Source organism: Seriola lalandi, unplaced genomic scaffold (genome assembly GCF_002814215.2).
Source record: "Seriola lalandi dorsalis isolate HSWRI2012SDOR001 ecotype SW California unplaced genomic scaffold, Sedor1 jcf7180002054398, whole genome shotgun sequence".
Taxonomy (NCBI): Eukaryota; Metazoa; Chordata; class Actinopteri; order Carangiformes; family Carangidae; genus Seriola; species Seriola lalandi.
In genome coordinates, this window is record NW_019524951.1 from 329,733 (window position 1) to 357,724 (window position 27,992).

At 44.0% G+C, this 27,992-nt stretch overlaps 1 protein-coding gene and 1 long non-coding RNA gene across 6 annotated transcripts in view; one reads left to right on the forward strand and one right to left on the reverse strand.

The window, feature by feature from the left end:
- Positions 1–2,358, reverse strand: part of LOC147818924 (uncharacterized) — a 6,272-nt gene extending 3,914 nt beyond the window's left edge. Inside the window, exon 1 of the long non-coding RNA XR_015437470.1 lies at positions 980–2,358. This is a non-coding gene — a long non-coding RNA (uncharacterized LOC147818924). The remainder of the gene's footprint in view (positions 1–979) is intronic.
- An 82-nt stretch (positions 2,359–2,440) lies between these two features.
- Positions 2,441–27,992, forward strand: part of meis2a (Meis homeobox 2a) — an 81,474-nt gene continuing 55,922 nt past the window's right edge. For all 5 annotated transcript variants that reach the window (XM_023409569.2, XM_023409571.2, XM_023409570.2 and 2 more), the window contains exons 1-7: positions 2,441–3,201; positions 3,704–3,930; positions 5,395–5,536; positions 5,881–5,931; positions 6,422–6,472; positions 7,062–7,211; positions 15,714–15,828. In XM_023409569.2, the coding sequence (XP_023265337.1) occupies positions 3,190–3,201; positions 3,704–3,930; positions 5,395–5,536; positions 5,881–5,931; positions 6,422–6,472; positions 7,062–7,211; positions 15,714–15,828 (748 nt within the window). In that variant the 5' untranslated portion in view covers positions 2,441–3,189. The remainder of the gene's footprint in view (positions 3,202–3,703; positions 3,931–5,394; positions 5,537–5,880; positions 5,932–6,421; positions 6,473–7,061; positions 7,212–15,713; positions 15,829–27,992) is intronic.

Sequence of the window (27,992 nt, forward strand, 5' to 3'; positions counted from 1 at the left end):
ACACACACACACACACACTCACACACTCACACACACACACCCACCCACACCACACCACACCACACCACCCCAAAATGAATCCAAACGCAGCTGGCCATGTCCCACACGGACACCGAGAGCTTTAACCCTAAACTGACCTCAATTTGACACCACCAGATGAAATGTTACCGCCTGTTAATGCCATCCACTGATTTCTTTCATACGCGGAAAGGTTGTGTGTGCACCTGAGAAAGGGCCGCAACGTGAAAGCCACTTGTAAGAAACATAAAACTAGTTCAAACTGTCTGTGCTTGGTGTCCTCCTGGAGTCATCTGGCTTGTAAACGCGCTCAGGTTATGAGCGGGGGAGTTGAAGTTGGCACAGGTCTTGTTTATGGGGAAAATTAATTTTAATTAACTATTGAGTGAATGATGATTAAAGTGAAATTAGAAACTTAAACGCACGGCTCGTGTGACGCCGCACCCAAAGCCTCTCACAAGCGGAATTAACCCATTTCACAACCCTAAATATGGTTAATTATGATGTCTTCGTGTTTATGACTTCTATTAATTAGTCAAATAAATACTTCACAAAAGGAAAGCAATGAGATTCCTCGCCGTTGCTGGAAGTTTTTATAGGGAAGGATGTGTTTCTGTGGAGCCGTACATTGGACACGCGTAATTAGCCCCTGCTATTTTCACACGCTCTTCGGGTGTTTACATCACTCTCCTCGGGGGCAAATCACATAATTCCACAATAAATGCGCGAAAATGAAAGGAAAAAAAAAGCAAACTCTAGAAGAATAAAAATTCTCTTGAGCGCCTGGGATTTATTTTTTTTTTTAGGATACTGCGCTGTAACACTTTAACGGGAGATTAAACATGCATATGAAATCTGATTTTTTTTTCTCTCTCTCTCCAAACTTTCCCTTTACTGCGCCGTGAACGGACGCGCGTTTACAACAAAGCGGTAGATAGAGTATAAGGTTTATGCTACTTACCATGTCCGTCCAGAGGAGGAGGATGAAAAAAAAAAAAAAAAAAAGTCAAGCGTTAGTGCACAAATCAATGTGAGCGATAGTATTTAGCTTATAAAAATATGAGTCTTCAATAGCAGAGTCTGCCGGGCTTTGGTTGTGTTTACAGAGTGTAAGTAAGAGAGACTTGGAGACGGTGAATGCCTTGGCTCTCTGCGCACCGCTCTGCAGCTCCTTCCCGGGGTATTGCACGTTGAAATGTCCACACAGCCGTTTGTCAAACCCTGCAGTGCTACACTTCCCACCCCCCCTTTATGCCAACAAACATAACTGTTGTCACGAATTCATTTATTAACTCTTTTTCCTTTGTTTAACCCCCCCCCCCCTAAAAATAAAACAAAACAAAAAAAACCCCCAGCTATTTCTGTAATCGACCCTGAGCAACTCTGCTTGGTATTTTGTTTGTTGGGGGAGTTTATTGACCCTCCAACAGTAGCCACAGCCCATCTCCCTGAGCGTGTGTCTGCTTTAATCCTAACCTGTGAATAATTAATCTCCACCATCAAAAATGTCACGGAGCCATAAATGGAGCCTTTATGTGAGAACCTATCAATACAGCCATGATGCCACATTAGCACTGATGGAGCTAAATATTAAAGGGGATAGATGGCCTGCTTCTGTTTTGTGCGTGAAAGTGCTCAGGCTCCAAAAAGAGCTCCACTGCAATCGATGGCCGGAGCGTTGCTCCTCCTCTAAACTTCAATCTCCTCACATGATTGATGATCTAGGGGAGCTTTGATAATTGACTACTCTGAGGTAAGGCACGGATTTCTATCAAGAGAGGGGATTGGACGAAAGAAACATACAAAATTACTTTCTCCACTTTTTTTTTTTCTCCCTCCCCCCTCTTGGAAAAGTTCATTCAGGACTTAGAGGGGTGCTGCGTGTCGTTTAATTTGCTAAAAAGACCAGAGCAATAATTAGCTGTAAGATTAGGAGGTATTACTGAGATATTAGCCCACGTAGGCACACCGGCTTATAACCACAGAACAGATAACAAGTAAGCGTCATGCGCATCTATTAAACTCAGCATTCATAAGATCCTCCTTGTAATTTTACCTGAAGATGCCTTATAATCTTTTGTTTTACTTCTGTCACTAACTGTAAGGACGGGAAATAGTTCAAATCGTCATTAATGTTTATGTCTGTTAATGTTCAGTTTTACCGTGCGTAAAAGTTTGGATGAGCCATGCGTAAATCTGCTTTTAAATTCTAAATCATACTTCATGCAGTTTAGTTCACTCAGTGTTATGTTCATTTCACTCAGAGCAGTTGCAGCCTAAGTGTCCGCGCTGGTAAACCTTCCTCACTCAGCCTCTCTCTTGCTTTTCTTTAGGACTCTCCTCGGCGAAAAGGAATTGGGTGGGAGTTGGAGCTGTGTTGGTTTGGCTTTTACCCCCAATGTGGAGTTGAAGCCGTCCCTGTGCCTCGCATATACTCTGCATATCACAAGATTTGGTCTCTCCTCTCTCTTTTCTGGAGCTGCTGTAGGACTGGCTATGGCCACCACTACTTCCGGGATCCGTCATTTCATTCGCCCACCGCTCGGCGCTGCGAACTGACTCTGTTTCTATAAGCAAGCTAGCAGCCAACCTGCCAACACTCGCTGACACTCACTCATCTCAGTCTCGCCAGATAGACGAAATACCTACGGGGGAAAAGAAAGGAAAGATCCGAGTCGCAATCTCTTAATTTCTCCTGCTTTTTTTTCCCTTTTTTTTTTTTTTTTTACAGTGATAATAAAACAAGATAGCGATCTGGAGGCATTAAAGGAGACGCGGACTTGCGGGATGAAAACGGACTAAAAAGATTCGTCCTTCTCTTGAACATCATCACCAACCGTCATTCATTCATTACCTTGACAACCTCTGGCTTTGATTGACAGCTGGAGTGGCAAAAAGCCATGAGACACGACAGTTTAGTTACATGCAGGTTGTTGATGGGCCGATTGTAACCTTCACTTTGGCGCATTTTTTCTTTTTTTTCCGGAGAAAGAGGGAAAACAAGAAAAATTGCAAAACTCCCTGATGCTACGATTTCAACTGAACCACACTGGCGAATAGGAGAATTCGCAAAGTTGGTTGAAAAAGGAATCCTGCCACTAAATCACTTTCTAACCGGGACTGGGATATTAAATATACGACAGATTCAGGAGTTTATTGGAGCGCAGCCTGATGGCGCAAAGGGTAGGTTTTAAATCTCCTACACTTACCTGTTCAAATCCACTGTAGGGAGGCCCTCGTATCGCTAACCTCTTGTCGGCTGGTGGCAAATTCGCAAAGTATTCATATCAAAGCCGCGATATTTGACATTTTTGCAGCGCCCTTACTCTTCAAGCAAAGTGACAGCCTCTGCTTTTACCGACAGCCTCCACGACAGTCGTGGAGCAGTTTCACAGGAGACTCCAAACTAATTCGCTCTCTTCACTCGCCAAACTCTCTTTCGGGGAGCATCTAAGTTATAATGTTTTTGGTAATGACAAACCGTTTAACTCAGATAATATATGACACTTTTCTGCCGTGGCTGCAGCGGATTTCCTACAGCTTCTTAGTTTCTCCTTTGCCTGTATTCAAAATGAGACGGCATTCTTTTTTCTACTTTTCACATTTGTTTAAAAAAGAAAGAAAGAAAAAAAGGTAACCGGGCAGTCCGCGCTGACTTTTTTTTTTGCTCTGATTTTATCCCCAGTACGATGAGCTGGCCCATTACGGTGGGATGGACGGAGTCCCGGCGTCGATGTACGGGGACCCGCATGCTCCCCGGCCGCTTCCCCAGGTCCACCACCTGAACCACGGACCGCCGCTGCACGCCAGCCAGCACTACGGAGCCCACGCTCCTCACCCAAACGTTATGCCCACCAGCATGGGCTCTGCTGTCAACGACGTTTTAAAGAGGGATAAAGATCAAATTTATGGGTAAGGTTTTGCATGAACCAAATACGCCTGCATTCTGTAGCCTATATATATATATTCCCCCTAAGTTTTCAGCTTTTCTATAAGTTAGTTTAGTTGGGAGTTTCTCTCCCACCACTAAATTTAAATGGTGCTTTGTGCAGCATTGACCGCAATTTTGGAGCTCTATTGTTGGTCAGGGGAGTTTTGTTGATGTGTAATTTTATACGCATTGTAGAAGGCAGCGTCGAGCCTGCACTAAGTAAGAGTCTAAGCCTCGAGCTTGAAATACAAGCTATAAAATAATGTGCAAGCGCTCCGTGCACAGTCTTAAGCTTGGAAGTCACAGGCTGCAGGGAAGTGTAACAAAAACTATTTACACCGTCATGACAAATGTTCCACCTTATAAAGTTTGCTTTAATATTACAGAGCAGGATTATTTGTCTAACCTTAAACAGTCTCCACTCATTTAACTGTTCTCAGTGATACAAGCAGAAACTTGTCATTTTTTCCCCCTAATATTTGCAGTAACACACACACACACACAGATAGCGCGTCACAACGCACCATGAGTCTTTGTAATTCTCCTGTTGTGAGATTATTCTCTAAAAATGAAAGAACGCGCATCTACACGTTATAACTGACGACTGCAAACACCTTGAAAATGTTTTCACATATCGCTCGCAAACACACCCACATAGAAAGTGCTATAATCCTCAGTGTATCATTTTAATCTTGGGTGTAGCAGAGTAAATCCACTCCAACTCTTTTACTCGCATTGTCACAAGTGGAACAGAGTTTACTTTCATTTTTGAACCGGCACAAACCTAAAGGACATAAATTAAGAAACTTATGTCAGTTTTACGAAGTTAACCTGTAGAAATAATGTTTCATTTTCTTAAGATTAGAATTTATCTTTTGAAAATTATTTAGGTGACTGTTTGTCTCGTGTTGATAGAAGAGTGGAAGTTAGAGTTTACGCATTTTTTTATTCCCCTCTGCTTCACTGTCATAGTTATAGGCCTGTGAGGGAAGAAACATTAAAGTCCTCGGTGGCTCAGAGCGTCTGTTGTGTAACTCTGCAAAATAATTTCTTCATTTCCAGTTTTTTTGCTCACTGTATAATTTCTCTAAAATCCAAGTGACCTCTGTTGTGTGTGTCAGTCCATGTTTTTTTGTGGAGTTTTGTTGACTTCTGTGCCGTTTTTAGTTTGCACTGCAAGAAATGTCAGTCGATTAATGTCTCACTGAGTCTAAAATCTTTCTTTAAAAAAAAAAAAAAAAAAAAAAAAAAAAAACTACACAGCGGGGAAATAATTAGAATAATCTCATCCAACTGTCTGATATTTTGGATTTGCTTTAGGAAAAGTCAGATTTATTTAGTAGCACACAGGCGACAGATCTGCAGGTTGACATGGACATTTTTTGCAGTGGGCTTTGTGGAGCCGGTGTGCTGCTTGTGCTCAGGCTGTGTTTCCCTTCTTGCAGTCACCCTTTATTCCCACTGCTCGCACTGGTTTTTGAGAAGTGCGAGTTGGCGACGTGTACTCCGAGGGAGCCCGGCGTAGCAGGCGGCGATGTCTGCTCCTCAGACTCCTTCAATGAGGACATTGCTGTCTTTGCCAAACAGGTCAATTTTGCAATATTAAAAAAAAGATTAATAATAATCACAATAATATATTTTGGATGTTGTGGCTGCGTCATGGCACATATAGTTTTCTGCCTGCTTCATGAGTTTTGCAACAAAAACCTTTTTTTTCTTCTTTTGATAAAATGAAATAATAATAGTGTGTGTTCTCTGCAAAATTCATCCTTAGTGAAACTGTTGAAGTTGCATTATCAGGTTACATTCAAGTGTGAAAACACACACATACATACACACACACACACACACTAACACACACACACATAGACACACACTCACCCCTCACATTTCATGCCAAACTAACTTTGACATTTGGTGTATTATTTTAGGTCCGAGCAGAAAAACCTTTATTTTCATCAAATCCAGAGTTGGACAATTTGGTAAGCGCACACTTTGACCCTCTCTGTCTCCCAGTAGTCGCCGCCTCGGTTGCGGTTGTAGGTGTAGGCTGCTATCTTACTCTGGCGTTGCTTTTTTTGGGGAGGGGGTGGTGGTGGTGGTAGTGGTGGTGGTGGTAGTGGTGGACTCTGGAGTGTCCGCAGCATCACACAGTGAAATAAAGTGAACATATGATTCAAACTTCCGCACAGATGTCAGATCAGTTTTGAAGGGAAGCTGTGTGAGCACATTTGTCGCTGTCATTGTTCAGTCTTCCCATCTAAACTGACCCAGCTGTGACCAGTGTGTGTAGTGACTTATTAGACTGAGAGATTTCTTCTACAGTTTAAAAATATTTCTGGCTGTGGTGCACTCCATAGTGTCATATGACAAGGCGGATTATCACATCATATGTGTGTAAAAAAAAAAAAAAAATTAACCTTGTAAAAAAATGTTCTGATATGAATTTGTGTTTATTTTCTTCACTTCCAGATGATACAAGCCATACAAGTATTACGGTTTCACCTCTTGGAATTAGAAAAGGTAAATATTACACACCTTTATGTCCTTGTGGCAAACGCATGACGCCGCCTGCACTAACAACCTGTATTTTAATGTAACTGATATTATTAGTATCCGGTGCAGGGTTGTGTGTATTAGCAGATGGACTATTTGAAAAAATATATAAATTGGGAAAAAAAGTTTCAGATTTTTCTCATTTTCATAAAATATGCTTTTTTAATTTTATTTTTTATTTGGCTAACTCTTTGTGCAGCTGCAGTGAATATTGATAGAATATGCTGGAGCTTATTTGCTCACGTTGCACGTTGTTATTGATCCGCAGATTTAGTTTCAGCTTCTCATTATTTCTCCAGCTTACGGCATGCTCTTTATTATTATATTTTTGTGAGTGTGTTTGTGTGTGTGTGTGTGTGTGTGTGAGTGTGTGTGTGTGTGTGTCGTTCAACTTGTTGCTCCAGTCTCCTGAGAATAATAAGCACTGCAACAATTTCACTATTGTTTCCTCGCCGCCGATAATGCCCCTTAATTGGAGTTATTCTTGGACTGGCTGAAGCGTTTCCCCATCCTGAAAAAAGGTGTTTTCTTCCTTTTTTTTTTCCTCCCTCTGTAGGTGCATGAGCTCTGCGACAATTTTTGCCACCGGTACATCAGTTGTTTGAAAGGAAAAATGCCAATAGATCTAGTAATCGACGAACGGGATGGCAGCTCAAAATCAGATCACGAAGAACTCTCGGGATCATCGACCAACCTGGCAGATCACGTAAGTAACACAGGCTCTCTGTTATATTCCTCATATGTGATGTGCTGCTTTTCTTTTTCTTTTTCTTTTTCTTTTTTTTTCTTTTCTTGTCCGTGTCTGCACGAGTCTCTGCTGGTGAGAGAGCAAACCGGAGCATACAGGAATTTTCATGGACAATGCATGTGAATAATCGACTTAAAAAAAATAATCAGTTTTGTTTTAATGCCAACTTTTGGGCTACTTAGCTTCTGCTCAGCGTGTGACCCCGCTGTGCCATCAGTAAATAGAGCATGCTCTGTTCTGCAAGGAAAATCTGTCGATCGATGTTCTAAGGTCAAAAGCTAGATGTGATACAATAGACTGAGTTATTGTTTTAGTCTTTTGATTAGGGGCAGTCATGTGTGCATAATGCGTCCCTACTTGTGCTTGTGTGTGCTCGAGGTTTGAGTTAGTGTGTGTGTGTTTGTGTGTATTAGGGGGTGCGCGTGCGCGTGTGCAAATCGCTGTCGTGCATAATGGAGAGTTGCACGCTGAAAAGAGGCAAAAAAAAAAAAAACGTGAGGCAATTATCTGTTACGCAGGTTTAACGTTAAAGCAGGGTATCAGCGGTAAGCTTGAGCTTTAGGCCAATATTTAAAAAGAAAGGGGCTTTATTATTTGGGGCTGTGGGAGCTGGATATGGCCCGCGCGTATAAAGCTGTGGATTTTGCTGCAGAGGTGGAGAAAGTGGTAGCCTATTGAAATAGATCTCAGAGCTAAAGGCTTACCATCAATGTCAAGTTCACAAGGCATATGATGGTTCGTCTGGAGGGCCCTCCATTGCTGTTGATGTTAATGTGTTTAATTGTTTCGTATTGATTGCCGTGTGGTTTGCTCTGCAGTGGCTTTCTCCTCTGCTCCCCATTTTATGGCTGGAGGCTCCATAATGCTGAATTCAATTATATGCACCTGAAGTACAGAAGCTTTAAATTTGAAGATCGATGCCTTGGTTTAAATCGTGCATTTTCGGTGCAATAAACACAGGCTCTCCTCGCTATATGGATTGAGCTGACAGTGTGTTATTGAGTTGATATCTGTGAATTATTGCGTCTTGCATGCATGTGATAAAGCTAATGTTTGGGTGGAGGAAAAAAAAAGGGGGGGGGCGGCGGCTATTGCAACAAAGTGACTAGTTAATATCTGTGCAGCACAAGGGCCAAGCCTATTAGGAATTAAAGCAGATTTAAGTGTTATGCAGAGTCACTGCGCTACATCTGTTGGGTCTGGCTATAGGCCTAATAGCAGTGGATTCCCTTTGAAAGCCCGTCGCGTTCACAGGGCCACGCAGCGCGCTTGCACAAGGTGAATTAAAACCTAATTAGACCTTAGATGCCGATGTTGGTTTGAGGAACGGTCAGAACGGCAATATTGTGGTCCTCCAACACAAGTGTAGAAATGAGGCATGCTGCTGTTTATATTGTAGAGATTAGATAAACTAGCCTGTTTAGTTTCATGGCAGATGGTTGATACTCAAGCCAATTTCCAATGGTGCCTCCAGTGCTCAGACACCAGCGTTGTCATCAGTCCACTTGTGAGACATATTTTTGATAATTAGAAAATTAGATATGCCAATAAAGCAAATCAGGAGCAGCAATAAACAAAGAAGGCTGCATGACAAGCCATTTATCTTGGAGTCATTTGGACTGACCACCTCATTAGGTGTTTAAGTTTTGAGGGATTTATTTCACTTTTGTGGCACCAATGAACTTTTTATTATAGCCTACCTAACTGCTGGCCTGGGTTTGACAAAAGCAGAAGAGGATTTTTTTCTTTCTTTTTTTCCTTGTTTGCTTTTAGAGCTGTGTCTGAGCTGAGAAATGAGTTTAGTAGTGGAGGAGTACAGCACAATTATGGAAACATACACACTCCAGCTTATAGTTATTTTTTTTAATAAATAAGAACACAATGTCTTATTTTTGTACAGTGTGTGTGTTTGATAGAAATAATATTTGCGGAAAGCAAAACTATGGAGGTTGAAATGTATACAGAGCAGTCAGGATCTGGAAGCCTTGTAGTAAATAGTTAACTTCTTCAGCTGTAATTTCCATGTCCAATTAAAAAGAATCCAGCCTCGCATGCCTACAATGTGTTTTGAATATTGGAAACAATGCACAAAAATGCATTTGGCTGCAGAAGTGTACCGCTGGTTGGAAAGCAATTTCTGTCCTACTTGTCTTGATTTATTTATTTTATTTATTCATTTGTATTTGGCTCTGTTTTATTATTCATTTCTGTCCTTGCCTCTCAATGCGGAGAGGAAGGCGGTTTAATAGTTAGATATGCTAATTTATTTAGTTAGATTCTCTCACGTCCATTTTTCTTTGCTTTGATATGCATTTTTAATATATAGCCCTGGGCTACATCTCATTTGGTGAAAGTTGGTTTTTCTGGAGATGATGAGGCTCTTCACTGTGAAGGAGGCGGCCCATTGAGCTTGTTTTTATGTGTGTATGAGAGAGTGTGTGTGTGTGTGTGTGTGTGTGTGTCCCCTCTCTCTACCTCTTTCTGTTTCCCCTCCTCTCCCCTCCGCATACCTGACAGTCGAGCATAATAAGCGCAGTTTTATTTACACTTGAATGCAGCATTGTCTTAGAGATGATTGGATTATGGTATAGTGAGAGCGAGATGAGGTCTTGCTGACACTGTTGATTTCCCATCTTCGCTTTCGGTGACTATCTCAACCATGTAGCCCACCCAAGGCTTCCTAACTCATCGCCCCTCCTCAGATCAACCCCATCCCATTTAAAAGAAAGAAGAAAAAAAAAAAAGATGTTGTATTACACATGAAGGGTGATGGGGGGGAGTGAGAAAAAAAAAACACGGAGCGGTGTAGATTTGTAAACGGTTGGTACAGTGTGTGTGTGCTTGTCAATGGTTTGCTCTCTTGTCTTTTAATTAATGAATAAAATTTCTGTCTTTTCTGTGCTACATCCAATTAGGGAGGCAAATAGAATTAACGGAGTCTGAATATTATCTGTTCTAATGAATTAGCCTTTGTGTCTTCTCGTGCTATTGTGCCGCTTCTTCAGTCAAGCTTACATATTAACAGAAGGCTTTTCATTTCCTCTATGCATATGCATTATATGCCTCTGAAACTGTCTTTGGATTTCTGCATAGTTCTAGATTTGTTATACAGAATTTCTGGAGCATTTGCAGGACTCGGCGCTTTGTTTTGGAGAGCTTTCCTCAGGGAGTGATAGTAGTTCCCATAGAGGTTATGGTGTCGCTTATCTTGACTCTGCATGGCTGGAAAGGGAAAAAGAAAGAGGGGGGGGGACCTTTCTGTTTACATTTGATCCTCTGGTACAGGCTCAGGGCACAGTAGACCATTGGTTAGATATGGTGATGTCACAGGTTCTGTCAAGTAATGCAATAGTTTGTCCTGTGCCCATGCAGTGATTTACTGTGTGTATCAGTGGGGATGGGGTGCTCAGAAATGTCCTGTTTCTGTATGTCACCGTGCATGGTGCAGCGCGCACGCAGCCCTCTGCCTCCGCTCTCTGCCTGTGGACAGCGAGCCCTCGGGCCGAGCCGGCGTGCTGAACCGTGGAATTTCTCTGTTCTGGAGGTGTTCTAATTCAACTAGCTTTGTTCTCCTCCTCGGGGACCAACTCTGTTTGGATCTCTCCCCCCCGCCCTTTCTCGTGAAAACAGTGCATCGTTGACTTGGACCGCTCTGTCTGATCCACACAATTTTTTTGTGATGGTGGGATGTCTGGCCTTACATTTCCTATTTGATTAGTGTTCAGAGGCAGGGCCCCGTTGGCAGGCATATCTAATCATCGCTGCCGTGGCTGGAGAGAGGCGAGGCTCACTTGTTGCGTCTCTCACACTCCCCTTCCTTCAACGGCATGCATTGCTGTAAATGCCTGCAATGAAAAATAGTCACTCAGCATTCATTTTAAGACCATGACATACACGTATGTTGGCTCCCATTGAAATAAAACATATACAGTTAATTATAGTACAGATATATATTTACAGACTCATTTGAAAGCCCGTATTTTATAGTTATTTGTTATAGGGAATAAATGAAAGTAGAATTATCTGTAATGACTTGTCTGTTTTATATTTATGCCATTTCATATTTTGGATGTGTCATTTTGACGTGTGCCAAACCAATGAATCACAATAATTGTCACATTTATTTTATTTTTTTCCTTAAATTTAATCTCTTCTTTTTGGAGACATATTTTTACATGTAATGTGCCATTCACGATTGTAAAAAAAAAAAATAAATAAAAAGGTGGTTTGTTTTTGCCGCAGAGAAAGTTTTCAAACATCTATACAATCACTAAATCCCTCATGTCTGTTAAAACATGCTCAAGTGAATTATTAGCTGCTGAATTAAAGACTCTTTATATTCAGGATAATTGAGGGTGTTGTAAATACTCAGCTTCTCAATAGAGTTGCACCTACACTTTTCCGAAGCGGCTGTATATAATTAGGCTCTCAACCCAACAAAAATGTGTGAGGAGTTTTTCTCTGTTTATGCCATGTGGCAAGATGTGTCTTGAAATGTCAGCTGGCTTTTATGATTTACGGCCCCGTGTGTTTCTGTTGTGTCAGCGATTCTGTTCATGTTCAGCACAGGATCCCTGTAGTTGCTCTTTGCAGTTCGCACTACAACATACAGTACAACATATACACACGCACACACACACACACACACACACACACACACACACACACACACACACACACACACACACACACACATACACAAGGCTAGTCATTCCGAGCCTACCTTACACTGCTACTACATCTTCTCTTCCCTCCAGGTTCCTGGGGAATTTGAGGGAAATTCAATGATGCCGCTAAATCAATTTTATTTGAAATTCCTAGGGATGTAGGCAGAGTGCAGCGAGGGAAGTGAGATTGTGCTAGGCAGGTGTTTGTAAATGAGAAACAGGGGACAGGAGCAGAGGAGACAGGAGCATTCTCCTGCTCTCCTGTGGCCTGGCTGCACTACAAGCCTTCCTCCCCATATTGTCTCCTGCTTTTATATTAATTACAACTTGTATTATCAGCCGCCAGTTGCTAACCCCAGCAAACAGAAAAGGCTGCCCCTAGAGACCACGCTTCTTTTGTATCTTATTCTCTATCTAGTCCTATTGTGTGTGTGTGTGTGTGTGTGTGTGTGTGTGTGTGTGTGTGTGTGTGTGTGTCTGTATGTGTGTGTGCATGCGTTCCCGCCTGCACATGTATGTGTGTTTGCTTGCTGGCGTTCTCCTCCTCCTCCTGGTAACACTGCTCTTTAACACAATTAGTGAAGAGCATGGAGTGAACCATGTTTGACTCCTAATTATGCCCAGCTTTAGGGAATAGTCACATGGGCTAGAGGCCTTTTTTTTTTTTTTTTTCCTCTTTTGCTTCTTCCTCTATGTTTTTTCGAGGACTTCTTGTGTAGGTTGAAGAAGACTGTTTGGGTGACATGATTTTTTTTTTACAACTTGTTTGAACTTTAACAGACCCACGGGGGTTGTGACAAAATGGTTGTGTGTTTGTGTTGTGCAGCGCGGTGTCTGATGATGCACACGCCGTACCTCAGAGAGGCCCACTAAATTATTCATGGGGAGGAAAGGCTGTTGCTTTTGTCGCCTCGTTGAGCGTGGAAAGTTAACGCTGTTGTTTTGATATTTGTTGTCTTGTTTTGCAGACAGGGTTATGAATGAGAGCTGACTTACAGGTATTACAAGAGGAGTGTGTGCTTCATTAAAAAATATCCATTGCATATCCAGTGGTCCCACCATCCACTGCTTCATTATTGTTCGGTCATGTAAAGTGCTGCGGTTTGCTTTTTGCCCCTATAAGAACCGACCTAACAAAGCTTTATCTATATCCCTGCATACAGGCCCATTAAACCCACAGGGTAGCAAATCACAGCAAAATATCATTCCCTTTAACACCATTAGCTGAGGTGTCTTTGAATTTAATTTAGTGCCAGCACCATTAAAAATGACACATTACTCTGCAATGATAGCTAAATTAAGTCCTATCGATTCAGCTGTTGCATTAAAACCATGCTGTGGCCATAGCTGGCAAGTGTTAGAGAGAGAGAGAGAGAGGGAGAGAGCGAGAGTGTGTGAGAGCAGCAAGCATAGTTTTTCAGGTCTGTCTCGCGTCTTGTCGGCAGTTGGTGTCTCATTGTGAGGAAGTAGAACCCAGTCATTTTCTTCTCTTGGAACAACAACAGCCCGTTCCGAGTGCACAGAGCCCAGCTCTGCTTAAATACATTATGCACTCAGGGAGTCTGGGAATTTTTACCTCTTTCTTCCTTCCCTCCATGTTCCATATGACAAAGACAAAATTAGAGTGTGTGAGAGGTTTGATGGGCTTTTCCCACATTATTGATTTTACTCAGGCTGTGCTGAGAATAACAGAAAATGACTATAACATCAGACCTTGTTCTGGTAAAGTATACCATGTGTTGATCAGCGGCCCAGAGAGTGAACACATCACAATCACCCATCCCTCTCAGAACAGGGACACTTTTACCTTCGCTCACTCTGGAGGGCTAAAGCCCACGCATGGGCTATTGTTCGCCCTGTCTTCTTACCCCTCTTCTGAGTAATTCTCCAAGCTCTTTATCTGATTGCCATTCGGTGAACAGCTGACGCTGAGAGGGCCTTGAGTGGAGCGGAGGGTCTGAAGGGCCTTGTGTGTTTCTGTCTGCTGTTTTCAGCTCCAAGCTGTTTAAGAAAACAGCCCTCCTTCCCCAAAAAACTTAGCAGATAAAAGGGCCTCGCTCACAGGCATAGCAGCAGCCTCGCCTCCACAGCAGAACAAGCAGCAGCACATCAGGACTGCGCACCCAGGGGAGCTTCAGCAGCCGCTTGTCTTATAGCCTCTGTATCCCTGCAAACCTCCACTAGTCTCCAGGCCCTATCCTGTCTGTCCTCCTCCAGTACAACTCACTCTGACTGGAGCTACAAAGCAGGCAGGCAGGCTCCTCTCTGGCGGCAGCTGAGGGAAAAGAAGTTCATCAGGAACACTACTGAAGTTAGACAAAATGGTAAAAACGGTCTCTTTCTTGGAATATTCTGTGGCGTGTACATTTTCCCTCTGCTTTCGCATGTATATATGTGTGTTTGTGTGTGTTTGAGGAAGGGAAAAAAAAAAAAAAAAAACCCTAGCGGGAACTGAGAAGTGGGTTGAGGTTTGTGGGAAGCCTTGGTGCAGGCCTGTGTTTGTTTGGCTTGGGCCCTGCACAAGGGGCTGCCTCTCTCTCGGGCCCCGGACAACGTTGGGCTCACGTTTGCCAACATTTTGTCATCGTGCTCAGGTGACATGTTAAATTGGGAAAGACTAGCTCGGGGTTGTGTGCGATATGAAGCTGTATCAACTCTGTGTGAGAGGCTGTTTGGAGTGTTGATTCGATTGAGCCTGTGCATTTGCGGCCGCGAGTGTAGTAAATGACGTGATCGGTCTGTCCCTCTATTGCCTGAATGGCAGAGGAAATTCCACCTCCAGCCTGCCTTCATGTGGCACTGATAAAGCCTTTCCTGTACAGTAGAAAATCCTGTTTCCCTGTGTGCACCGACAGGGCAGTGGGAATGACCAGGAAAGAGGGGAGGATGAGAGAAAATGAGCTGTTAGAAGGAGGGAAGGAGAAAAGAAGGGCGCCTTAAAAGCTATGAATTTGTTTATGGACATTTCTTTGAAGTTAGCCAACTGAGATTTAACACTCTTTTCAGCATGTGTTTGTATATATAAAAGTGAGTGTGTGTGCATATGTGTTTATACTTTTTGCTCTATTATGTCATTAGCATGTGTGCGTAAGTGTATGTCTGCGAGCCTCTGTGGGCGTGTGTGTGTATGACAGTGTGGGCGTGTACGCATTTTTGGCAGATTAGCAGGAGAATCACTGTCATATCTTATTTTCATTTCTGACAGTGGTAATGATTAATGGTGGTTGTGGTGTGTTTGGACTTTTTACCTCTATATTTCTCACTTGACACGGAAGTCTCAATTGGTATCGTATAAACGAACTCCACTGGGCTCTGCCATATGTGTTTAGAAAATCACTCACAAGTGCTCTACTTGCAACGTTCAAAATCAAACGCCACATTAACAGTGCTGCGTTTTGCTCTCATGCATTAATGAAACACTTTGATTACAGTGTTTTGACTTATTGCCAGCTGCTTTAGTGCATTCGCTTCTTTCTGTTCATCTATTATTATAGTGGCATCGCTGATTGTCTGCTAGCTGGGAAAATAGGCAGCGGGGCTCTTCGCCTTGCCAGGAGAATGTAAGCAGGCCAAGGACCCTCACAGTGCCTGTAGACTCTTACAGATGTCACTCTCACGTTTCCAGCATATTCATATGTTCTCTCTCTCTCTCTCTCTCCCTCTCTCCCCCCCCCATTACTCCCCCCTTTCCTGCTCTCTCTGCTCCTGGTTTGCGGTTTGGACGGGGAATGTGGATGGATGCACGGATGGATGGATGGATCCCACGCTCGCTTTCTCTCTTTTCAAACCTCAGAACCCAGCTTCCTGGAGAGACCACGATGACGCCACCTCCACACACTCAGCCGGCACACCGGGGCCCTCCAGCGGGGGACACGCTTCACAGAGCGGTGACAACAGCAGCGAACAAGGTGAGCCAGCACAGACGTGGTGGACACGCACACTCTCTCTCTCTCACACACACACACACACACACACACACACACACACACATACACATACATATACATACACGCATGCCCTTGTGCACTCAAGCACTAACACATAAACATACATAGATAAAGCCACAGATCCATGCAGGACATATTAATCTTCATGCATGAGAAGAGTTGCCAACACTTCACTTTAACCCTGTCTAATGTGAGACCTACAGTGAATAGATGGCACATCTCTCTACACACAAACACACCAGTCCTGCCTCTTCCACATTGGATTATCCCATTTTTTGACTGGCGTCCATGTAAACACATAGTCACACCTAAAAATGAACACGCTTATCCACTGTTACACTCACGTGCAAATATGAGCAGCAGCCACTGTAATGCACCAACCTAGTAAAGGGCTTTCCAAAACGTTGCTATTTAGAGAGCTGAACAAAAGCTGGTGATTAATAGTATATTTCTGCCAGTTCTTGCTTGCATTTAAACCATATTAACTTTGCTCTTGCACAACAGCCCCTAATTATGTCTCAGAGAGCCTTGTGTTATCTAGTACGCGACCTGCCAAGCTGTAATAATGCATTTCAAAACAAATGCATTTGAATTTGTTACAGATAGTGTGTGTAAGTCACAGCTATCTGCCTTGTGTTTTTGTCACGGTCTGTCTCAATTTTGACATGTAAATGTTCAAAAAGCATATGCTGTTAGAGGAATTTAGAGGTGAGGCCAAACATCAATATGTCGTGAGGTTCAAATTGTTTATTAAATGGAACTGCTGCCTGAACTAAGAGAACAGATGATGAGCTCTTGGCCTTTCCTGTCTTGTTTTGAATGCACCAAGATCTCCTTTCACTGGCGGCAAGAGTGTGTGTGTGTGTGTGTGTGTGTGTGTGTGTGTGTGTGTGTGTGTGTGTGTGTGTGTGTGTGTGTTTTAGTGGGTCTCTTTCTGTATCTGTGCGTGCCCTCTGGCAGTGTCCAGGGTTTTGCATGAAATTTCATCACGCCGTCTCCACACACAAACACACTCAGACACTCTCATACACACTTTACACACGGCTCTCTCGCAGAGCGGAGCCGCTCGCTGTTGCCCGATCGAGGCTATCGTTTTGCCGATAAGCGATCAAATGCATCGATGGGATACCGTTGTCTGTGGTGGGGCTGTTTAAATCATCTTCTCCTCTTCAGACAGAAAAAGCGGCAGTTGCAGCTTCTCAAGGCATTACTGACCACAGAGCGAGGGCCGCAGCAGACCTCTGTGGTTGGCCGTGTCAGGACTAGTTGGATCACAGGCTGTTGTCAGGCCAGTTGGAGAGGGGGAAGACGATGATAGCTCGGCCTTGGCTGAGCAACAGGATGTGTCTGTCCAAGCAGAATGAAGGAATGGCTTACAAAAATGTGACACTTAATTGATCCTGGTAGTGATACAGTAATTCTCCAGAGTGCAGTGACAGATACAGAACAGTCTCTTGCCCGGGGACACTTCAGCCGTTCAGATGACACTGGGCTTACTCTCACTCAGTCTGTATATAGGACATTATAAACTTAAAAAAAAGGAAAGAAAAATCTGATCAATTGCAGTAAATCAGGGGATGGATTTTCTGATATGGAAGTAATAATATTAGATAAAACACTGTATGATCGCAGGTCAGAAGACAGAGCATAGGTAGAGTTATTTCACTCCTTTTTGCAATTGCAAGCAGCATGGGAGATGAAGACTGCAGGAACAACAGAGAGAGAGAGAGGAGGGGGGGGTGGATGAGAGAAAGAAATGCACTGCCTATTGATTATCTTACACACATAAGTACAAGTGACCTGTAATCCACAGAGCACTTATCGACTCCTCTCCCCACCGTATCCAGTAACAGCGGATCAATACGGGCCAAAGACAGTTACGGTACAGCACCTCGCACTGGGCCAATACAGACTCGGGTCTAGATCAGGGCCAGAACCCGACCCTCGCTGGAGAGTGCTAAACGCCAGATCCGCCAGCTCACAGTGAAGGCGGAGTAAGCAGCATAGAACAGAATCAGAGATTTACAAGAAGAGCTACTGAAGTACAGAGGTGCAAGAGTGGAGAAGGTGAAAGAGTAGACAGAGCGAGAAAAAGGAGAGAGAGGCAGAGAAAGAGAGAGAGAGAGAGAGAGGGCAGCTGATTTAATGGTCTAATGAGGCCGTCCTCCAGCCAGTTGTTTTGTGTGAGGCATGCTCTGACCTTTCGCTCCGCTCGGGAGCCCTGCCGCCTCATTTTTCACATTCTTGCAATTACGTTAACGCTTGAAGCGCTCGCTGACTCCCCAACTCTGGCCGCCCTTCCATTCTGACAGAGCCTTCCCTCCCCAACCTCTCCACCTTTCCCTCCTCTCCTCCACTCCACTCCACTCCACGCATGAACTCGCCTCCTATCTCAATACATTTCCACATAAAATTTGTAGTCCACACTCTCAAGTCCACAGAGAAAATGTGAAATGTGTGCTTCACTTCAGTAATGGGGTCTTTAACAGCTTGGCCCCTGTTAAAAGGGGTGACGATGTGGATCAGTTGAGGACGGCAGAATAGATGGAAGAGATTGAGGGCGAGGAGGAGAGAGAGAGAAAAGAGTGCGTGAGACCAACAGTGCTTTTTGGCCCCAGCTGCCAAGAAAAACATCAACTTTCTTCCCCCATTTTTCCATCTTGAAAGGTGTGTTGTATGTGTGCCTGTGGCTTGAAAAACATTTACCTCGAAAATTGATCCAGAAGCATCTATGTGTTGAATATGTGACTCCAGTCCATTTCTCCCAGAAATGGTGAAGCGTTTCTGACAGTGGCCAAGTCAAACTGTCTCGAGGAGTAAAAAGTTTTAACTTGTTTCTTCCTTTCTCTTTGCCTTTGGCTGATGTTAGGGGTTGTACGATAGAATAAAGTTCAATAACACGCATTTTATAAAAAGTACTGTATGTGCGGTCATACGGCACTCTCTGTGGACAGAATTCACTTCCACAATCTTCAGCTTGTATCTCAGCACCGAGCATTGTTCTGAACCGGTGCCAAAAAACAATTTAACAAGTGCGCAAATATGTATTGCCCCTCTTGTGGAATAATTTATTGTCAAGCAGTAAACCAAGGTGAAGCATGCTCATAGCTGTCAGTAAAGATTGCCAGTTAAGGTTCAGACACATATGAAAAAGGTTTCGGTACAATACTCAGATCTGCAACCTCTCCCCTCCTGCCGTACTTAACAGACATTTTTTTTTTCCCTTTTTCTCAGAATTTCCCTCCAAAAAAAGAAAATATGAATTATCACCCTCAGGGCAAATTCTGCACTCTCACCTACTGACTCCGAGAGAGTGACTCCCTATGTTCTGGCTAGATAAACAAATATCAGCGGTTAAAGGGAGATGGTTCAGAAGGTAACGCACAATAACTCCCATTGGCTCTGCTTGCACATCATTTTGATTAACAGTCCTTTGGAGCTCCTCCAAGCTTATCTAGAAACATCAAAAACATCAGTTGCAGGGAGTTAAACTTGATGAATGTGCGTGCCTTAAGATAGCACTCGTTTCCAAGCAGGTGTCCGTAATATGTTAAACACCCAAAGTGCGATGGAGCAGCATGATGACATCCTCTGCACATTTGCCCACACCAAACACACTGCACGCAGTCATGAACGGTAAATCCCCAACACTGATTCAGCACGGTAGGTAACGCTTTGCCCCTCCTTGCTGTGCGTTCATATATGTGTGTGTATGCATGTGTGTGTGTGTGTGTGTGTGTGTGTGTGTGTGTGTGCATGTGTGTGCGTGCGTGCGTGCGTGCGTGCGTGCGTGCGTGCGTGCGTGCGTACGCATGCTTCAGCTCCAGTCCACACTTGTAATTATTAGCTATGCATGAAGACCAAATCCACATTGACATGTTGAGTGGGTGAGCAAAGGGGCTTTCTGTACAATTCCCTGATTCTACTGTAGATGGAAAGGGCTGAACAGAAGAGAGGAGAAAGCATTTTGTACATTTTCTCAGCAATTGAACAATCCCCACGCTCTGCGGATAGACAGACTCCCCAGAGAGACCGAGAGAGGCAGAGATGGAGAGAAAGGGAGGAAGAGAGGGAGAGCTTGAGTGTTCGGCTCCAAGGGAGCATGCTGCGCTTGATGGAGTTGTGGTACATTTGTGTGTGTGTGTGTGTGTGTGTGTGTGTGTGTGTGTGTGTGTGTGTGTGTGTGTGTGTGTGTGTATGCGTGGGGAGTGTGGTGAGCTCCCTTGGCCTCGGCTGGGGGCCCCACTCAGCAAGGTCTTTGTGGTTGAGCTCACTAGAGTGGGGTCATTCCTGGCGGGGACACGACACCCTGCGTCCGCCCAGAGAGTCCCCCCAGCATGAACGAGGCCTGTTGAATCTGCCATTTTCCACACCTTTTTTTTTTTACAGCTACAATTAGGGCTCAAAACGACCCAAAAAAGAAGAAAGAGAAAGAACAAAAAACATGAAACCACAACAGAGAGAACTCCACAATCTCTGCTAAACGCAAGATGGAAGTCTTGTTGCATTTTAGTAGCTTATATCCAAGCTCTGGAGTGATCAGCGAGGTGTGTCTGTGCACATAAAATATGCCGTGTGTGTGTGTGTTGCGTGTGTTGTGTGTGTGTGTGTGTGTGGGCATGCATGTGCATGTGTTAGCTGGTTCCCTCTAAGTGCCTGTTAGAGTTTAATTTAGTGTAGTAATTAAAGCTGAACACTGGCCTATAAACAACAGATAAACAATAAAGCAGACCCAAGCCCTGCTGTTTCATGGCTCTCACTCCCAGCTGTTGGAGCACTGATAATTTTTACACAGTGCCCCCACCTCACCGCAACACAATGCTGAAGCAACAAGGGTGTGTATGTGTTGTAAATGTGGACATGGGTATATTTTAGTGTGTGATGGCAGAGGTCGAAACAAAAGAAAAAAAGGCCAAAGAAACACATAAACACACAGGATATGTCCACTTCCCCTCTCGAAAGAAAACACAGGGAACCGCAGAGAAGCAATCAGAAAGTGTAAGAGGAGTACAGTCCGCCTTTAACAAAACCAGCTCGATGGCAACAGCGTTCACATAAACATTAAACCAAGTGCGGCCATAATGCGCAATCAAACCTGTACTTTGTAGTACCTCGCTATCAGTGACAACAAGTGGAAGCAAGCTGCACTCCAATTGAAAACAAGCGAAAGATACAACTGTTAATTGAGGATAACAATGCTACAGTGTTTCTCAATGAGCTACTGTGTGCAGTTTTTAGCCTTGTCACTACATGTCAGCCCCATGTTAGTCAGGTGCCTGTTGTGAAAACAGCGCAGTATGTCTGTCTGATGGTTTGTTGGGAAGGGGTAGGGCCATTGTTGAAAGCTGAGAAGAGTTGCTGTGGAGGAGGAGAAAACACGGTACGGAGGGGATACTTTCATGATCCCATTAGCATAAGAGAGGCTAAATTATTCATGCGGAGTGCTTAATCTATAGGGAAAAGTATAGTTAATGCACATAGTTTTAAAATGGATCTCTCCCTGCCTCTGCTCTAACACCAGATTCTTGCTGGATTCAGCATTCGCGGGCATTTACGGGAACGGCTGTCACTCTCTCCCCTTGCATACACACGCATAGACATAGTATGTGTGGGCATATGCGCACCCTTGCCTGAGCGCTGCTGCACTTCAGGCTGTTTCAAGGGGCTCTGCTCTCAGACTCATCCCCACTCTCCATAAGTCCCTTTCTCATCCTTTCTCTCTCTCTCTCTTTCTCTCTCTCTCTCTCTTTCCATTTATCCCTCCATTTCTTTCTGTCTCTCTCCCACCCCCTTCCTCTCTCGCTGCCTCCCTCACACTCCTCTCCTCACTCACCCCTCTCTTTCTCGCTCTCAGTACCGCAGACTACCTGGCCCTCATCCAAAATGTGATTAAAGAGAATGATCAGCTCCCTCAGCTCCCTCCTTCCTTCCTCCCTTCCGCTCGCTCTCTCTTCCTTTTTTCTGTCTCTGTCTTTCTTCTGACCCTGTGTTGCGTTCTTACGTGTCTATAGATCATGAGAGAGAGAGAGAGAGAGAGAGAGGCAAAAAAAAAAAAGTGAAAACAGCGAAAGAAAAGGAACTGTAAAAGGATGAGGGCTGCCAGTAGAGTCAGCTCCTCTTCCAGTAACAGTCCTATACCCACAACATCACCACCACTCTGCCCCTCCATCCACAATGCGGCTCAAGCTTTCCCACTCTTCCTCTTATCGTCTCCTTTCCCCTCCTCTCTTTCTCCCTCGGCTCTGACTGGGGCCTGGTCCCTCTGGTCCATAATCATGAACAGGCCCATGGCGCGACCCGGCCCAACCCAGCCTGGCCCAGCTTGGCCAGGAACTGGGTCCTACACAGCAGGAAAGGCGCATTAACTGGGTCAGCCTAATGTGCAAACTAATGTTTGGAGAACATAGGGAAAAAATTACCCAGATTATTCTGACAGCAGCTGAGGAGAATGTCTGTTTTGCGCCATTAAGGGAAAGCTTGGGGGAAATGTTTTTTTCTTTCTTTCTTTCTTTTTTTTTTTTCTCTTTCTGTCTTTCTCTGAGAAGTAGATGAAGACCAGCTTATCTGGAAGTGAGCTGAGCATAATTAAAAAGCAGAAAAGGAAACTGATGCAGGGAAGTAATCATGATTGAACTACAGTAAAAGGAGGGGAGTGACTTTCTCTTTCTTCTACCCAAAGGCATGGGCCAAAAACAAAGACAGAGTGCAGTGCTGTTGTTTCAGTTCATTATACTGTGGGTTTACACACCCATGTTCCACTGCTGATTACTCTAGTGTATGTAGTGATGATGAGGAGTGCACTGGGGTCTGATGTAATATGACTAAAAGGGATTTGAGCATGTGCCCCATAGGGCATTTCCACGTCCATTAATGCTGCCGCCGCTGTATTTTCACAAGGACGACAGTGCGTCGGTTCTTTAAAGGGAGAGTGTTTTCCCAGGAAATTTTCTGTCTTGTTTCAGCAAGCTAGCCTGAAGGGGGTCAGCCTAGAAGTCACCCTTAAGAGGTGATAATCCAATTGCTCTAGTCCGCACCAGATTTGTTTTCCCCTTGTCTGGCAGTGTGTTTGTGTGTGTGTGTGTGTGTGTTTACAGAGAGTTTAAGCATGCGTGTGTGAATGTAATAGACATAGAATGGGAAAGCAGAGGCAGCAAGATGCCACCGGTTTCTTCTGTGTCCAACCCCGGGCCCCACTCTAGATCAGAGAGGGGTTACGGAGGCCAAGTCTGTCAAAGGCACACCTGCAGGGAAACTCCAAAAACCCTGACTGCCAGCTTACACAGACCCGTTTAAGGTGTGCTTATTTGGAGTTTAACCCTGACTTCAAATGTCCTTTCCCTCTCTGCCCCTTTGTGTTTGACCAATGGGCCTTGTGCTCTTTTACTTTCTTTCCTTTCTTCTGCCTCCCTTGGCTCTTTAATCTCTTCCACCACCCCCACCCTCCCAATTCTCCTCCCCCTAATGTCCGAACCCCACATCCCAGCGACGGTCCCTCCCAAAAGACAGCACGCGGTTGGGTAGAATGGCTTAGCATGGGCAGCCGTGGCGCGTTCACTTGCTGTGTGGTTTTCCATTTGTGTAAACCAGGGCTTACACACTGAAGCATATTTGGAACTGAGCAGAGCAGCTATACCCTACAGGTAGTGCTTTAACCATGCTGCCACCGTCCAAGAGAGTGGGAGGATGATAAAGGAAGTGTGTTACAATCCGAGTTCTTCCTCTCTGCTGCTGATTTTCACGCGCACATCTTTCACGTTTATGCAAAGCTTTTGAGGGCATTATGCAAGATAAGCTCATTTTCTAGTCTGATTCCCACTCTAGTACATGCTTTAATGACTCTTAAAGCTAAGGGCTGCTTTTTTAGGCATAATAGCAGTCCCGCGGTCTCTCGGTTTCCATGTATCCAGAGTGCTTTTTCCACACCTGATCACTTTTGTTCACCCATTTTATGGCTATTGGGGAGCAGGCGGAGGTGAGCGATTTGACAGTGGTTAGTGCCATGAGCCCTAATGTTTATTGGTAGAGAGCGTCTAATAATTTTTGATTACCCCAGAGGAGGTATTAGCCATGTTAGTCAGCAAGGATAATTTCTTATTTACATGCCCCAAGCAGTGAACACTCTGAAGGAACACTGGGGCTAAATGCGCAACAAAACGAATCAAACATGCCAAACGAGATGCTCCATCCTGGCTGGCTGCAGGGCTGAAGCTGAGAAAACCTTCATTATGCATTTACCATAATTCATTTAGAGGGTTATCAATTTGCAGAATACAGAGGAGATGTTTGGAGGGGGAAGCGAGAGCACCATATCAAACGAAGGAAGAGAAAAAGGAACAAGGGAAAGCGAGATGAAAAGGAGTGAGATATACAAGCGTAGCTCAGTGCCTGGATTTTGAAAATGTTGTTCCAATTACACACTTTTCCATGTTCTGAGGCAGAACTTGCATGTTAAATGCTGCAATCTCTTCTCTTTTTACCAGTGTTACCCTCCGCCCCCTAAAAAAGCAGAAGCTGATTTCCCTTTAATGAAAGCCGTTTGGCTCAGGAATTCTGTTCTCTACAATTTTTGTTGAGATTGAGGCTACACAGAGATGTTCTAGTTCAAATATTGCCTTTCTGTTCATTTAGGGTCGCTCTTTGTTTGGCTTCTGCCCTGCTTACTCAAGGGCTTCTTGTATCTGTCTCTCAGTGTGTATTTCAGGACAGTTAGCCTACTACATGTTTTCATTTTTCTCTCCTGGCAACACAAACTGAGCAAAGAAAAAGACCTTTAAAAGCATCTTTCCCTCTGCCATCAGGCAGGGATGACTAAGGCCCCATTAGAACAATTGGAGGAAACTTAGGGAGACGGGGAGTGTTTAAAAGAATGAAAGCAGCCAGAAAGCAGTACTATCTTGTGATAACCAGCGCTTTCTTTCATTATGTAAACACAAAAACCTCCACCTTGGAAAAATTGCTCTCACTCTATAGCTTCATTGAAAAATAAAACAATGAAAACAGAGAGTGTAGAAAAAAGTGAGACAAAAAAAGAAAAAACATTTAACATTTTCCAAAGTGAGGGGGGAAAAGCTGCATTGTTTAGTACAAATGCTTACTCCCAGGGATGCAGTCCTTAGACAACTGAGTGTCTGCAGGAGACATCTGTGAAGCCTGACCTTGTGACCCCGGAAAGAATGCTCTTAAGGTGGGGGGAAAACTGCCTTTACCACTGCATCATGGCCTACAGGACAGCCCAGCAGCAGCACAACAAACACAACCTCTACAGAAAACAACAACACAACACACAAACAGTCGATGAAAGAAAAATGAGAATGAGGTGGAAAAAAAAAAAAAAACATGGAGAGAATTGGAAGGAGAGAAAAGAGTGATAAGAAAAAGCAAGAGAGACGGAGAAAAAGACGGCGAGAAGGAAATAGGAGGTGGATAATAACTACAGAAAACACAGATGGACTTGGTGTGAATTGTGCCTCACAGGCCTGGCTGTCTCTTACTCCTTTGGCCCCCCATGAGATCATTTTCATCCTTTATGAGTCAAAAGGAAGCCCGGTTGAAAATGAGAGGTTACACAAGCCAGAGCCCAAGCCCCTCGGAGTGAGAGAGGAGAAGATCCCTGCTGCAAGGGCCCTGCTGCTATTCAAAGCACCTGCCATTGTGTGGGCGCCCATCCAGGCCTATTGTTGTGCAGAAATTAGTCGTGCTCCCTTTGGCTCCCTTCGGCTTCCTTCGGCTCCAGAGGCATGCGGCAGACCCCCTTGTTGTTTTGGGTTCAGATACGTGGTTGGATAGATGCGTGGCCCCGGCTACCATCACCACTGGCTGTGGCCCTTTGGCCTCTCTCCCGCAGCACAGTATCATACGGTTTTGTTTCCCATCCACTCTCTGTTGTTCACTTCTCAAGAACACTTTCAGGCCAGCATTCCTATAGTTTCCTCTCTCTTTCTTTTGTACTCTTACTCTCCTCTCTGCTTTCGTGTATATGCTTATTGTTCTTTGGAGCACCCTCATTATACCCATGGTTATATTTTAAGGGCCTCTCTCTTTGATTTTGGTCTCGCGGGGAGTGAGTGGTGGGCTGGTGGGAGCTGTAGGGCTGGCCCAGCTTTCAGGGCTCCCCAGCCAGCGTCTCGGAGAGTGGGCTTGGGGGTATTGTTGGGCTGGGCACTGCCGCAGAAGCACTGGTGCTACTGCTGGTGCAGGGGGTGGATGTGAGGGGAAAATTGAAAAGTCAATAACGAAGGCCGCACAAAAAAAAGAAAAAAAAGAAAAAAAGAAAAGAGAGGGTGAAACAAAAGGAGATGAAGAGCTTCAAAAAGCTGAGAGCTATAGAGCTATAGAGCACTGCTAATTAATAGCATCAGAGGAAGAGCCTTTTTTTCTTCCTTCTTGAACTTTAATGCTGCATATTAACTTGCAAGGCGAGGCGATTAAGAGCTCACATTGTGAGTCAGGTCCATCACACTGCTAGACCAACCAACAGCAGCTTTTATTATGAGGGAAGATTGAAAATGTCTTTTAGAAAATTAAAAACAAAAACAATATTGCATTGAGTGGCGAAAACAGAAGACGGATTCTAGTCTTTTCTAGTTTTCAAGGCTGTAATTTGTGGTGTTATTGTTTGTGGTGTCCATATATCCATTTGTAAATGAGATGGATATAAAAAACTATAGGAACATATTTGAATGCAATAAAGTCCAATACAACACAAACACAGTGTACAGCCTCAATGCACCACATATAAAGCTTGACCTAACTTTTGAATTAAGTTACTGCAAGGCTTTTGCATATCATTACATTATAAAGGTGCTCTTATTTTTGGAATTACTGAACATCATTGTCAACAGGCATGTGTGTTTTTTCGTACATTTGTTTTGTCAAATTACACCTTTATTCCAAAATAGATTGCTGTGTGTTCTTACTCCCCCTTTTCATGCTGCTAATCAAAAGGTAAGGTCCAGCAGTGTGATGAAATACGAGTTTTGGTGGGTCAGCGAGGCAGAGTGGCAGTAATTTGAACCAAGGCTTTGCAATTTGTATTTTTCACAGCAGTAATAGGCTCCTCTCTCACTGTTCTTGCCATAGCAATTTCCACTGCCAACAGCTGTCAAGCCCCTAAAATCAAAATTAGCGCCATGGAATTGGGCCTTAATGAAATGACCTGCTGGATTTACCTTAAGGAGCAGGGCGGACAGTCAATACTAGCCTCGTCAAAACCCCCTCTCTGCATGCTGCAGTCCCATTAATGAAAGGAAATAGTCTCGAGTAAATGTATTAAGCACTACTTCCACTTCTAATTATATTTTTTCCCTTCTTCCTTCATAATTCATTCACTCTTTCATTAGTTTTTAATATTGAAAAAGGCTTTCAACTGGCTCTTCTGTCTTCATGGCATCACCAATTATTTGTCACTATGCATTACAGCAATGTCAGAGGACTCCATGTTGTGCACTGGGCATAAATGTGGTGATGTAGTGCCTCATCACAGCTAGGACTGTGGAAATGTATACCAGGAGCATTTTCGTAGTAGAAATGCAACATTATTTCCATGATATCATACAGAATAATGAAGCATTAAGCATTACACTATGGAATCCAGAACTGTGGGCTCTCCCCCGCCTCTGCTTCCTATAGAAAGAGGTGAATGTGTGCCAAGGCCCAGTGGAGGACACTGGGCCCTGGTTATTGACTTGTAAAGGAGCCGGTAGGTGAGGGGTCTTGACAAGACATGAGCGGCTGACTCTCTTGTAAAGCTGTATCTGATTTCTCTGCTAGTTGGCTCCCCGGAGAGACCTCCTCTACCCTCTGTTGATCAGACTTTTCACTCACAGCTGTATGGAAAAAAATGCAGCGATAAAAAGAATGAAAGAGTAGTTTTGTGAAAGGAGATGCTCTCGTTCTGTATGCTATGATTCCCTGTTAGGGTGCGAATGAGAGCGGAGGGAGGAGGGAGAAGGAAGCGGAGGGATCAGCAGCTAGGTGAAAGAGCTGTATCCATCAGTGCATGTATCATCTCAGTATGCCAGAAAAAAAAAAAAGAAGAAAAACCGTTGCAAATTGATGTTTTGGTGACTTGTGTAACATGGGCTCCTCAGTAAGGGCATCTACGTTTGTGTAGGTGTGGTAGTATA